The 14,896-nt window shown below is 36.5% G+C and overlaps 1 protein-coding gene across 1 annotated transcript; it reads right to left on the reverse strand.

Moving 5' to 3' along the window:
* Positions 1-3,271: 3,271 nt before the first annotated feature.
* Positions 3,272-12,160, reverse strand: LOC139125479 (tyrosine kinase receptor Cad96Ca-like). The gene is made up of 14 exons (XM_070691549.1): positions 12,035-12,160; positions 11,249-11,327; positions 10,599-10,751; positions 10,149-10,179; positions 9,729-9,829; positions 9,386-9,411; positions 8,667-8,853; positions 8,260-8,370; positions 7,767-7,954; positions 7,267-7,389; positions 6,270-6,381; positions 5,825-5,921; positions 5,130-5,229; positions 3,272-4,328 (listed from the first exon to the last, which is right to left on the reverse strand). The coding sequence occupies exons 2-14, from the start codon at positions 11,325-11,327 to the stop codon at positions 4,212-4,214; spliced, it is 1,425 nt and encodes a 474-aa protein (XP_070547650.1). The 5' UTR covers positions 12,035-12,160; the 3' UTR covers positions 3,272-4,211.
* Positions 12,161-14,896: the final 2,736 nt, after the last annotated feature.

A 14,896-nucleotide genomic window follows, 5' to 3' on the forward strand; every position in this document is an offset into this window, starting at 1 on the left:
GCGAAAAATAAAAAAACCCTGTCTATTTTATAAACACTAAAGAAGGTAGATTTTTAATATGATCTTTAAAACAAGCTCCAACGAGTGATAGATAACAAAAAAACGGTATAACATTGATTTGAGAGGCCGACTAAGTGTCACCATATGGCACATGGGTTAGTCATCCAATATACGTCGTTGGCGGTGTGCATGTGATGATGTATGATGAATCAGCACCTACCTCGTCATGTTAATACCAGTGTTTTTAACTGTATATAGTATTTTAACTCATGTTTAAATAAATTCTCATATCTCTATTTTTTAGTAACCATGGCTTAACGTCAGATTAAAAGGGACGGACTCTTATTCTAAATTAAGGAATATTTATGATCATTGTCTAATTTTCGGATACTTGTAAAATGTAAGAGTGTTCATCGTTTTGAGGTTGTAAACAGATAACACAGAATCGCGTGGGCCAATTACTTTTTTAATGTTGAACTGGATTGCTTCGAAGCGATTTACTATTAACTTCTTCATTTTTCATCATGAATTCTTTAACGATGTAACGTAGGTAGTAACGTATTACATCAAGCATTGATGCACATCCGATAACATGATATAGGTAACGGATGCCTTATTTAATTCAATGACACGTGTCGGCGTACGCCTTGTGTGGGTATTCACTCTACTCCCATGGCTTGGCGGCCACAACCTACACATCGCAACAATCGGCAAACAATCAACTAAATTTGCTGATTCGACTAGCCACTGAGTTCTGCGAAACGTATGTGGAAATTGTTCTCACGTTTCATCAATCTCGCCATCCTGTTTTACAAAAACACAAAAGCATGCCTCAATACGACATTCTGAATCCCAATCTACTGCCAGCCCTTACAACTATTGTCAGTGTGATTAAACAAAACAAAAAACTCAACACTTCTCAAAGGTTATCTTATAAAATGAAGTCAATCCGATAAATGGTACCTCGCTATCACACTACCTTGGAGTTGAGAAAAAGGAAAGCAAACGTTTCCTTATCTTCGAACTTCGTTTAACGATACAAACATTGTCTTCATTTCAACTTTGATTATAAAGCCATAGATGATATTAAAACTTAATTTAAATTCATAAATTTGAGACTATAACCCTGCACTGTGAATTAAATATGGGTGCAAAACACTCGTACTAGTCATTTTCCCTGCAACGCTTACGATGTATGATAATATCCCCCAACTAAATGCCTTTGAATGGACACTGAAGTAAAACGCTGGCATAAAACATGATTTGATGTCTTATACTTACTTGTCAGTAGCGACGACGCAGTGGTTCCTAAACCTATCACGAAAAGGGTAAAAAGAATGATAGTCATTTCAGAAGAATACTGTGCGAACTCTGTACATGTCATTGTGATGCACTGTTGATTTGTACGATATTTGCGAGGGATTATGGGTAATGTATAGTGCCCCCAAATCAGTCAGGCCACGCGAAGAGTTAATCTTCATATCGCTCTTTTATGCACTGTTAAATTTCGGAAGCTTTTGAATAAAAAGTGCAATCTGGCAAAGTGATATCACTCAGCTTGAATTGTTGCATTATGACTCAAAATGTGTGAAAAGGAACACCGATCCTGTAGTAATAATATTCCAAAGGTATGTCTATGGGGTCATTTGTGGATGAAGATACAGTTTCATTAATTAGAATCACTGCTCATGCTGTGGAAGATGGAGACAAAAGTTAAGTCACCTGGCTACCTACACCTAAATTTTGATTTGGGAAATTGTAATAAGGTATGAAATATGAATGTTAAACACTGTGTTTTATGGACTGAATGAGTGCGGCGTACTTTGACGTCGATTTTTTTTCATATTTGTCATCTGATTACTTCACAAGGAAATCAAACCATTTCACATCTCTGAACAACATTTCTTATCTCACTTTCACACTTGTTATGAAAGATATAACCCCTGGCAGTTTGCCTAGCAAGCGACTCGAATTATCAGTTACTTGCATGCTATGTATCTAAATATACAAATTTTCACATACGCCATTGGCACATAACGGAAAGTCAGGTAAATGATTTCCATGTGATAATTTGGTCATGGAACATACGGAAATAGCCAATGCGAGAGGAGGAAATACTACCTATGTGTGGCCAGAGTGAGTTCCGAGGAAAACAATTATAACAGCAAGACTTGTTCGATGAACAAGACTTGCATACCCGCGCTTAGAACATGACCAGTGAATGGAGTAACGAGTAGCTTGACAGACTGCCATTTCGATCGAAGTGAGTTTCTTGCACTAGTAAAGTGCAAAAGGGATGAAGCTTGGTAACGACTGACTAAAAGTGCGACAACTTACTAAATATAAAGAAACCAAAGAATAAGGAAATTCACTTTCATATCTCAGGAAACAGAAATGGATTAATTTACAAGAGTGGTTATATTGAAATCCCCGGTGAGCAACTGTTCTTTGTGATATTCGTGCAGGTTTGATCTATCACAGGGAAATTACGTTTATAATTAGACAAATGCTTTCCGGGAAGTAGCAGTGTCAATTTAATGTGATACTGTTGAATTGGCAGCTTATTATTTGCCAGTAGAGTGATATTGTTGTATTAGGACCCTGAAGAATCTCCACTAAACGTTGAAAAAACAAAAAAGCAAATCTGGGAATGAGTTGACCATGGCCGCCTATAAATATTTCCATCGAAACTTATTTTGATCGAAGGCGTAAAGAGTTATTAGATTATTAAAGCATATCAAGAGCGTCCCGTAAAGTTCAGATTTCATTGGGAGGTGATTTCTTTGAATTTATATTGTCATGTCATATTTCGTTAGAGCAACGCGTCTTGGTGCACTGGACTGAAGCACAAGTGACTTGGAGAACTGCAGAGTCGCTGCGGTAAAGTGCGTCCATGATGTTGGCCTACATTAAAACTCAAAGACTTCAAGGTGCGTGAAATATCAATTCAAATAGGAATGAATCACTATGAAGTTAAACCTGTGTGTTGATACAAAACAAACAAATACACAAACCCTAGAGCATCAAAGTTCTGGAAACGACTGACGTATAATTTAATTTCATACATCGAACAATACAGCAAAATATGCGAGCCTCCCTTGTGCTTCTCGGATTATGTAATAATAAAGTAATGTGCGTTGAGCTTGTAGCTTTGTTGAAATTAGATTCTACAAATACTCTCAGATGGAACAGTGTCTGTGTGTAAGTTAGGCTAAAAACTAAGCATTCGTACTTTGAAACACTTAACACAGCTCTCTCTCTCTCTCTCTCTCTCTCTCTCTCTCTCTCTCTCTCTCTCTCTCTCTCTCAAATCTAAATGAGCTTGGAATAATCTATTCGATGAAACTCAATTTTTATTTTATTTTTTTTTATTTTTTTGCAATTCGTTTTTATAAGTTTGAGTTAAAAGCAAGACAGGTAAACTTTTATGTCTTCCAAAAATTTAATGTGGGAATATGCCCCCACTAAACTGCGACTGGTTCATTTCGAATCAGCGATCAGCTCTCAAAAAGTAGAATGCGGAAGATAATTCGTACTAAGTTTGATTACACTATTTTTTTCTCATGGAAAAATATAATATTCTGCTTGTCGTACGACCATGATGACGTACGTGTACCAATGCGGACACCGATTGAAACTTTAATAGGTTGTAGGCATATTCTTGTGACAAGAGACTAACTGATAAGTTGACGTCGTTTGAGCAACGAAATTGAAGATAAAATCGAAGATGGAATACGAAAAAGTGCAGACACTGATATGCAATCATGTCAAAAGTATCTTGATGACTTTAAACACAGTGCGTAGTGTATGTATTCTAATAAAATGTAGGAATGTTTCTGTATGCTGAAAAGTATAAGATCCAATAGCCTAACAGTGTACTCTATATTATCTTGCTAAATAGAAAATATAAACACAGACTATTTACATCTTACGTGCTCTTTTAACTACAGCTTTGGCAAGAAAGGCTAAAAAGAAATCGACGCTAATACATGACATGTTTTTTCTTTAGCTGAAATCATCTTGATACAGGTCATTTAATCATCAACGAAAAGTCCCTGTGATAAAAACAACTTTGTCCACTTTGAAATAAAAAATTGTGATGTCATCTGTGTGAATGGGAGATACTGTGCAGGTCAGTGATTTGTGCGTCCTGCATTGCACTACATGATACATTTGTCATCACACATTGGGACTAGAGCACCAACACTTCCTCAGACGTTTTCTGAAAGGCCAACGACCGATCTTCTGTCAAGCGTTCGTCTCTCGCGTTTTGCTTCTCTGTGATCTTGTTGCACTTCTGCCTCGAAATCTTCCAGTGAGATGAAATCCTGGCAAAATTATGACAAATATTAGTGGACATCTTTCAGGTTTTACTGCTCTGGGTGACAAAATCAGTATCCAGCACTCAGGGAACCCCTTGTCTACTCAAATGTAGTATGACTCAGAGGCTTCATGCAATTACGCTGCTGCATTCAAATTTAAAGTAGTACGCGCATCGAAAGTGAAAGACTTAAACTTTTGCTGGAATTGTCCTAAATGAAACGTTCAAAGATAATCATACCAAATCAAGAATGAAAATCGGGGGGGGGGGGGTGTCACCGTGCACATTGTGGTATTAGAGAAACAAATTACTTGACATTTACGGAATTGGGTATTTCAAGCTCAAAATTACCGCCATCCCCATTTTTACTCGACAGGGAATATTTTTACAAATCGATTTTTGAAAAACTGAGAAGGTTAAATTTTTTAATCAGATGGCTTCTCGATGAACCCTGACAAATTTGTAGACAAAAAAATAATTGTGAACATTTGGAAGTCCGAATGTCTTTGTTCGAGGCGCATTCTAAATGAAAATCACTCTCAGGAATTTCACGCCCCTCTCCGGCCGTCAAAACTGAACTGTCCCGTACAAGGATATTTTCGATGACATATCGCTAGTGTTAATACAGCATTGGCGCCAAAACAACACTGTAAGTTATCTCCATCGGAACACCGGCGTGTCTCTTTTACTTGTATTGTTTTGCCTTCTTACATATTTTAAATCACATTTTCTGCATTAACATGATTATTTGGCTCCGTGGCAAGTTTCTATATGACAAAACTTCGTTACAAATGGAATGTAATCTTACCTTTTCCGCTGTTGCCATTTCTTCAAGCTCTTCACTGATATCTTCGAACGTCGGTCTTTGCGTCGGTGAATCTTGCCAACAATTTGTCATGATGTCATAACTGAAAGATTAAACATTTCAGGAAACTTGACTTACGTTTTTTTCAAGTATATTCTACAGGCTACATTCAGAAACATATTCAGGAAAAATATGTTCAAATTCGCTTTCCAAGTGTAACGTTGCATGCCCATTTTCTAGCACATTTCAAGCAATATTGTAATTAAGTACAAAGGCCAGTGTTGCAAGTTTTATTTTGTGAATTGCAAATTCTTGTTCTACACACAGAAGCTGTTTGAAACCTCGAATATGTAGCACGTCGACTCGGCGCCTCTACGTGTAACATGCACTGTCATTGCTTCTATTTGAACCCTGGTCTGCACTAGATATTGCTGTCAATAATACCAATGCAGTCTACACTTATTAGGTTGTACTGACAAGCTGAATATTGTGTCTTAACATGCCTAGGGGAGTAGGAGAAGAAGCTGTTGTTGACATTAGAACAAGAATACTGCTAATCATTCAAAATTACAGCTTGGTTTATAACAGGTAAATAAAAGCATAATGGTATCGTATTTTCACGGTATCTTCATCCTAAAAATTTTAAATATCGTTCCGCGACAGCTTGGCTTCTGTATTTCACGGAATGCATGACTTACATTTGCTGTTCGCAGTGTGTAGGCTTAGGCATTCTGTAACCTACAGGTACCTTGTCGACGACATCAAGGGATGACATTCTCTGATACGGTGTTGACCCTAGGTAAATGACAAACAAGTTGATATGAGAATTGATTCAATTAGAGATAGCGAAATTAGATTAAACCGCCATTATAGAAATAACAATAAGATGGTAAAGTGAATGTTGAACATCACATGATTGTTTCAAATTACATGTTTTGTTATGTTTTGTTTTGTTATTGATTTTTTTTTCGTAGTTTAAACAAAACACTTTTCTTTCAAAGCTATATTTCACACCAAGTAAAACGTCGATACACAACTACATAAATAACCTCCGCCTGTATCGTAAGTCTTTCTAAATAATGAGGTGCGCCCTCAACGTTGTCCCAGGCGAATTATTTTTAGTTGCAATTGACTCTAACCTACCTAATGTTACTATCTCCCACAGTAAGATGCCATATGACCAAACGTCACTCTCAGTGGAATACACGTCGTACAGAAGGCTTTCAGGGGCCATCCAACGGATTGGAAGTAAACCCTATGAAAGCAGAAGCGAAAAAAGGAAAGAAGGACTTTTGATAAATGCAAAATGCACAAACAACTTTGATAACCTCGGCGATATTTTACATGTCCGCGTTACGACAACGGATCTAAATATTATTGATGGAAACATAACTCAAATAGTATTATATCTATTTGTAGCATTTAAATGTCGTATTTCGATGCCGAACATTTCATTTTAACATAATGTTGAATGTTTTGGTAGCATAATGCGAAATCTTTCTGAGGCTTGTTTTTCTTCAAAAGTTTGATATTCAAGGCCGACGCGTACGGAATATTACATGGCAGATGTCAAACATATGTCAATGTTGGTCCTACAAATCTCGAAAGTACTTCTGTATTCTTCGACCGGTGAGTGCTTGGCATGGCACCAAAGAGTAGCAACGCTTTATGGCGTTTGTCATACTGATGTGAACTCCTGACAAAATAACAAAATCTGATATCACATGTCAACTTTTTTACATTATTTAAACTGACATTATCTTTGAGTAACAATTTTAAACGTTGTACTGTCATGCTAGGGGTTGATCGAGGGGAAATTACTGGAAAACGATGGTTTTAGTAGTTGACCTTGCGGAATTTGTTTTTTTCTGAGAGTTTTCGACTAGGAGAGTGTACTGTCTTTCAGAATTACACGTTTCTTGGGTGTCACAAAATCTTGGGAAAATCATAGGATCGATTCGGCGATAAGCTTATTAAGGGGACAAGAGTAAGTTGTTTTATCGGGCTTACTTAGGTCTACCGCCTGATGGTGCAAACTATAATATTGTATGAGTGCTGAACGCAATTCCTAAATCAGGTAATATAAAACTATCCACACCTGAAGCAGCACTCGGAAGTCATTACGGAAAGTGATACTTGCCTCTGTTTTCTTTTCGAGTTCGTCAGTATCTAACACTCCCCGTGCAAAGCCAAAATCAGAAATCTTGCACGTCTTATGTTCCCCGATCAGAATGTTCCTAGCTGCAAGATCCCTGTGTACACACTATATAAAGTAACAAAACACAAGCAAAACAGATTAAGTGTTGGGACAAGTACAACCAAGTAAGAAACAATAATGAGAGCAATTTCCTGGTCACAAAGCGGCTGAATGTGGTTTTAGTGTGTTAACTGTGTGGATCTTGTCACAGAACAGCTGTGGGATTAACGCATCGCGCATGGGCAAGTTTACTTTTGGAAATGACAAGCTGAGCTACTAAATAGTAAAAAGACGTTCAAAAAGACGTAATTGTTTGATCATTTATAAACTTCATTATATATTACACACGTATTGTTAAAAGTGGCAGAATCAGTTGATACAGTTTGAAAGAAGTGCAGTCCGCATTCAACCATAATAATCAAGTTCATTCCAAGAAATCTTACCTCCCTTTCAGAGAGAAAGGCCATTCCCTGGGCGATTTGCCAGGCGAAGGAAATCAGATCACGTGGTGTCAGATATTTACTCTTAGGGTACAAGTTTTTGTAGTTGGATAGAGTGTTTGTCTTGCTCTTCCTAAGATAATCATGGAGATTCCCACGAGACACGTATTCCATAATCAGGTAGATAGGGTCTTGGCAAGGAAAAGAAACATGTGATTGAATGATGTAGAAGCAAAAACGTTATCCGTGGAATAAAAGTATATAAGACAGTGTAGCAAACGACAATACATGCATTAATAAGATGCAGAAAAGTAGACAAACAGACACAGAAAACATTGCAGACGGACGGACAGACAGGAAGGCAGGCAAACAGACAAACATACAACCACAGAAAAAGGCAACTGACTGGCAGAGACTCAGGCAGATAGACGGCGAAAGGGTTTAGAAACAGCGCATTGATTGAAAGGAACGAGGCAAGGGTGATACGCTGCCTTACCTTCATCTGTGCAGCACCTGAGGAGCGAAACAACATTGGGATGTGGTGGCAATTTCTTCATTAAGTTGATTTCTCTCATAAGCTCTTCCTTTTCACTGCTTTTAGCGTCGTCTGATACAGTTAGAAGAGAAGTCCTATGAGATTTGATTGTTAACGTTCCCAGTAATATATTCACATACTAGTTTAAAATTTTCACAATATAATATGGTTGTGGTAAGTTTAGTGCAAAACCTTTACTATGATTGTTTGATATCTAAGCTCTGTATCTTCAGTCAATGGTACATTGTACATGACAGAAAATTTGCGTAGAATATTACATTGCACAAACGTGAAAGACTCCCTCACAGAAGTACATGGGCAGTTTGGTTTGAGCATGGCATCGAAGAGAACCACTGTTATTCTGTTACCTTTCAGTATTTTCACAGCCACTGTAGTCCACTGGTCTTTCTCGTAGACTCCAAACGCTGCGGCCTTCATAACTTTGCCGAATTCACCACTTCCAATCGTGTCTTGAATGATAATATTATCTCGAGGATATTCCCAGGATTTTTGGGTTTGAATTTCATAGTCGTTTTCCTTTCTTCTCTTCGTTGACTGATATAGTAGAAGATTTTACATGCAAAACAACAGTCAGTCAATGAAACAGAAACAGACAAGGTAAAAAAAAAACAAACAAAATAAAATACATGACTTAAGCAACTTGCACTGATTCAACACTTCCTGATTCAACATTTAGCGACTTATATAACAATATTGTAAAGGTCAAATGAGCGCGAAATGATAGATTTTATGATGGATGATACATCTCTCTGTTCTCCTTCACCTTCTTGACCCGCTCTCTAATCAACTCTTACATCACTTTTTAAGTTGCCCAAGGGGTCTTTCACAAATCAATAAACATCATTTTCCCAACTTCCCCATTCACATATCCATATACAAGTAGGCGAACACCCCACCAGGCATTCATCTTACCAACAACATAACAGTCAATCCTCGGATCCAAACAGTTTATTCATTCATTCATTCATTCATTCATTCATTCATTCATTCATTCATTCATTCATTCGTTCATTCATTCATTCATTCATCCATCCTGAAATAAGAACATTCATCAGGAAGTCATTACCTCATAAGCTGACCTCGTCTGTTTCGCTGCAAAATTAATTAGATGTAAGAAAATGTGAAGATTGAGAATAAAAGTAGGTCAATGTAGTTACAAAAATGAACATATGCGGGTAGCGGCAAAGACGAAGAGAGAATGCAGAGAGAAAGACAGATAACGAAGTTTGTCAATATGCATACTGACAAAACGCAGAGACACGAAAAAATAGCATCAATTTGTAAAACACTTCGGAACACACACGAAAGTCTGTTAAGAAAATTGGATTTTATTGTTTTGAAATGTAATAGTATTGAAATTGTGACTTATTTGGGGTGCTTTAAATATCCATAACATTTCTCTTTCTTACCACGATCAGTTTTCACGTCTACGAGTCCCATGTACACATCTCGAGGTCTTTGGGAATCGGAGCGGTCCAACTTAGTATAGTCAATGCCTTCGGGCTCCTCCCTGTTGGATCAAACAAAGGATTACACAATATGTTTTTTAATCATTCGGGCTCCTCCCTGTGGGATTTAACAAAGGATTACGTGATGTGTTTTCTAACAAGGGAAATCTCTTCAAATTAAATTTTACTCACATGTCAAATCAGAGATATAGATACCAGTGATAAGTATAAACAATTATATTTCTTACAGATGTTACATTTTCTCCTTCCGAAGTCCTAAAATAATCATCTCTTGATAAAGCGTTATCATCTCCATCAAAGATACAACGATAGACTATATATCTGTCTCACATGCTATACAGATACATTAAATATAGTTACCTCTCTTCCAGGTTTGGACCCTCTTCTTCCTCTGATTTCAGATATAAAATAAAAAACGTTATTTGAACCAACTCCATAAGGAAAACAATTTACATCCACTTTACGCCGGTAGCAACTAAGGATAACTCATTAAAAGATAAAAAATACATGTCTATAGTAACAATATTCTAACTGTTAAGCCATTGAAAACAAATTTTCTACTTCTCAACTAGCGTATATTTAAATATTCAGTATAAGCCTTGGGATGTTCTTCACAATATCCAGTCTAATTATTGACAAGTGACTTCTATTGAGTTTATTTTAAGGTGTCAGTAATAATATACGATATGGTCACATACATACTGGTTTGTTTTGATTTGTTGACGCAAAAACTAGCAGTTTACATGATTTTGAAGGAAAAACTGTAATCCATAGAGCAAAACTGCTAGAAAGTGAAAGAAATGCACCTACCTTTATTTGTGTCTGATTGTCGTCTGCACCACCAAACAATGAAGACTATTATCAAAGTGATTATTAAGACTCCGCCGATTGCGATGAACACGATTACTATAGTTGGAAGAGCGTATCCGTTGACAGGGTCCTTGGGGGCATCTGATGCTTTGCCTATCGGGGTGATTATTTTTGTAACTTTCAAATTTCTGAATCCAATAATATTTAAAAAACATACAGAACAATACATACACACACACACACACACACACACACACACACACACATATATATATATATATATATATATATATATATATATATATATAATACATACATACATACATACATACATACATACATACATACATACATACATACATACATACATACATACATACATACATACATACATACATACATACATACATACATACATACATACATACATATCTGTGTTGAGGGGTTTAGGTGTGGGTGTGGGAGTGGGTGTGATCACCATTTTAGTTTTAAATTGCTTGTCCACACAAGAGAATTGAATGATCAACATACATTTGGTTTCATTTTATGTTCAAACTTTATAACACCACAGACAGTAGAGAATCTCTTCTATCTATGATAGCACTAAAACATTTTGCTGATTCAGTATCATTGATTCCTATAGCCCCTACCTCTTGGAAGATACCAATCTTGATCGTATCGTTTTTTGGGATATTTTATATCCGCACTAGTGGTGTACGTTGGTGGCATCTTTTTGAGAGAGAGAGAGAGAGAGAGAGAGAGAGAGAGAGAGAGAGAGAGAGAGAGAGAGAGAGAGGGAAGTCTCAGGTAACGACATAGCCTTGCCTTGGACTAGGCAGCTATTTACACTTGACAAAATCCGTTTGCTATAAATTCCACACATCTAATTACGTTGCCTTACTATATATTGTCTCAGCCAGCCAAAGTGCACTCAATATAGCGAACGTTGTGATGAATTTAACAAAAAGATAACTCGCCTGTATGTCAAATATTACAGTATATAGGTATTGAATTGTACATATAAGTGTGTCAGCGCGTTTGCTGGCAGACTTACTCCAGTAAAACACTGCAATGTATTATTTACAAAACCCGGTTAGTGGAGGGCAAAGGGCAGCCGTCGTTTGCATTCATTACAAAATGGAGAAGACTGTGATCTTGACAGGTCTGTAAACGATACGGAGTTAAATTATACAACATACTGTACAATTAATACTCACATAGATAGTAAAATGACTTTGCTGTCTCAATTTTGAAGTTAAATTGACTACTCAAACGGTATTTTCGGCAATCAGCTAGATTGAAGGCAGTAATAATTCATGTCATAACAGCCAGTGGTACTACACTCATATGTTTTAACAGTGTTTAGTTCATGGCAACAGTTTTGGTATGATCGTTTATACAAACAAGAATATGAGCTTTCGAAATTGACAACTTACGTCAGTCAAGTTATGGGTAAGTAATCTCCTCCTTGGCGGCGATTTGCTTGATTGCTTTTCGTGATGTTTCACATAACACCGTGCTAGGTATTTTCTGCTCTCGTACTCAGTGTTGTCGCCATTAAACAGGTGCTCTTCTAAAATTGGCAAATAATTAACGAAGTATACCAAGCAGACACTGTCAATGTTTAATATGCTGGCGGCATACACATGTACGTGCTTTCAAATGTGTTACTCAATTATCGATTAATGTCCACCATTTGCGCTCTACGACTGTAGGGAAAGGTCACCAAAGTTCAGAGGGTTTGTCCTTATTCATCGGCTGCAATGCCATGCATGTTATCTCGGTGCCAACATGTTGATTATATATTTACATGCCAACCATTACAGTCCCTTAATTGTCATCTTTGTAAAACTCTAAACCAAATCCTGTTTTGACAAAAATAAATATTCTACGAAAGTAAAGTATGTTTATATTTAGACGTGTTGATCTGTTTATAGCCAATGTCAATCAAAAATATAGAAAAATTCTGTGCCAGTAAGTTTCATAAATAATGTACGATGACAACGCGAACCCTAGTACACTGATACCAAAAAAAATGTTGTATTTAACCTCCGAGCGGCGAAGAAAATGAATATGAGCATTTATTGTCTGCAGGCGTCTCATTCTTCCGAAACCTCATTTTGTTTATGTCTGTTAAGATAAGTGTAAAAAAGAACTCATAAGATTTTACCAGATATAATAAATAAACATAACATTATCGATTTATAATCTAACGTATTGATCTTATGAAATCTTTCACAAACATCTGCTTCACGCTGATGTGCATGATGGGTCGATCCTGATATAGCAAACAGGGACAAACTACGAGCCTACGAGCAATTTTTTGCCATGGTGTGCGAGGAGAAACCATACAACTACAGCGTGAACTATCACGATTTATGTTGACAATTATAGGAAATGGCACAACAGATGCGAGACTGAAGTATATGATGTCTTATCTATACAGACATGTGTAATTATATCGTCATACAAAAGACAAGTTCTGAACAAGAAGTAATAAGGTTTGCATTTACTTATTCACAGGACAAACAATCTGTATTTGGATTAGACTTGTTATCGCCTGAGTGCGGTGACTATCACGTGATACATTTGAAATGTATTAACGTGGCATGGTTCCGTATATGTGACTATGCTGGTCATACATCGATTTGCAGTAGAGTTAGAATCAAGATAAATAAGTTGTTGCCTCTTCTATGTCTTAAAGATATTCGGATTTTCCATTGGTACAATTCTCCTTTATTATACACTCGTAGGGGACCCGTTCATTTTGAAATCATCGAATATACAAAGTATTCACAGGCTTGTGGTTTTCATAGTAGTTTCAATATGGAGTTTACGCAGGGATGCGGGCCATTTTGAATTCGAGTGTATGTATAATTCATGTAAAATGAACCATGGTAAAGTAGGCGTGTAAATACTTTTGTACAATTAAAACGTAACCCCCAAGATTATTTCGTAGCTCCCCTGTGTATCCAAATGCCAAATGGCAACGAAACACAGAAGCAAGGAAAACAAGCGTACCACCGTCCCGACACTGTAGATCTATTCATTTGAAGAATGAAAACCACCATTAGAAGTAGTGTTAATGTTGAATCTTAAGATTTAAATTTCTCTCGTGTGCAAAAAGTTAAAAATTTGAGTAAAAATTAAGTTTTTACGTCCCTACCCTCTGCATTACCTGTTCAGATTAGTATTTTGTACAAAACGTACTACGTATAGCAAAACTTAAGACGTCAAAACGCACACATGTTGGGTATCCAACATAAGAAAATATCCAATTTCATGCTCGTGGTTGCACAGTGACATTTGAGAGTACAATTATCGGTGGCCGATTAAGTGTGCATGAATCCTTCTCGGACGAACATGTGCCATGAGGTAAGTTGGTAAGTAGGTAAGAATACCATTAGATAGATAGATAGATAGATAGATAGATAGATAGATAGATAGATAGATAGATAGATAGATAGATAGATAGATAGATAGATAGATAGATAGATAGATAGATACATAGATACATAGATAGACAGATAGATAGATAGACAGATAGATAGACAGACAGACAGACACGCAGACAGACAGACAGACGGATAGATAGATAGATAGATAGATAGATAGATAGATAGATAGATAGATAGATAGATAGATAGATAGATAGATAGATAGATAGATAGATAGATAGATAGACAGATAGATAGATAGACAGACAGACAGACATACAGACACAGACAGACGGATAGATAGATAGACAGACAGACAGACGGATAGATAGATAGATAGATAGATAGATAGATAGATAGATAGATAGATAGATAGATAGATAGATAGATAGATAGATAGATAGATACATAGATAGACAGATAGATAGATAGACAGATAGATAGACAGACAGATAGACAGGCAGACAGACAGACAGACAGATAGATAGATAGATAGATAGATAGATAGATAGATAGATAGATAGATAGATAGATAGATAGATAGATAGATAGATAGATAGATAGATAGATAGATAGATAGATAGACAGATAGATAGATAGACAGACAGACAGACATACAGACACAGACAGACGGATAGATAGATAGACAGACAGACAGACGGATAGATAGATAGATAGATAGATAGATAGATAGATAGATAGATAGATAGATAGATAGATAGATAGATAGATAGATAGACAGACAGACAGACAGACAGACAGACAGATAGATAGATAGATAGATAGATAGATAGATAGATAGATAGATAGATAGATAGATAGATAGATAGATAGATAGATAGATAGATAGATAGATAGATA

Source organism: Ptychodera flava (genome assembly GCF_041260155.1).
Source record: "Ptychodera flava strain L36383 chromosome 3 unlocalized genomic scaffold, AS_Pfla_20210202 Scaffold_25__1_contigs__length_14229661_pilon, whole genome shotgun sequence".
NCBI classification, from domain to species: Eukaryota; Metazoa; Hemichordata; class Enteropneusta; family Ptychoderidae; genus Ptychodera; species Ptychodera flava.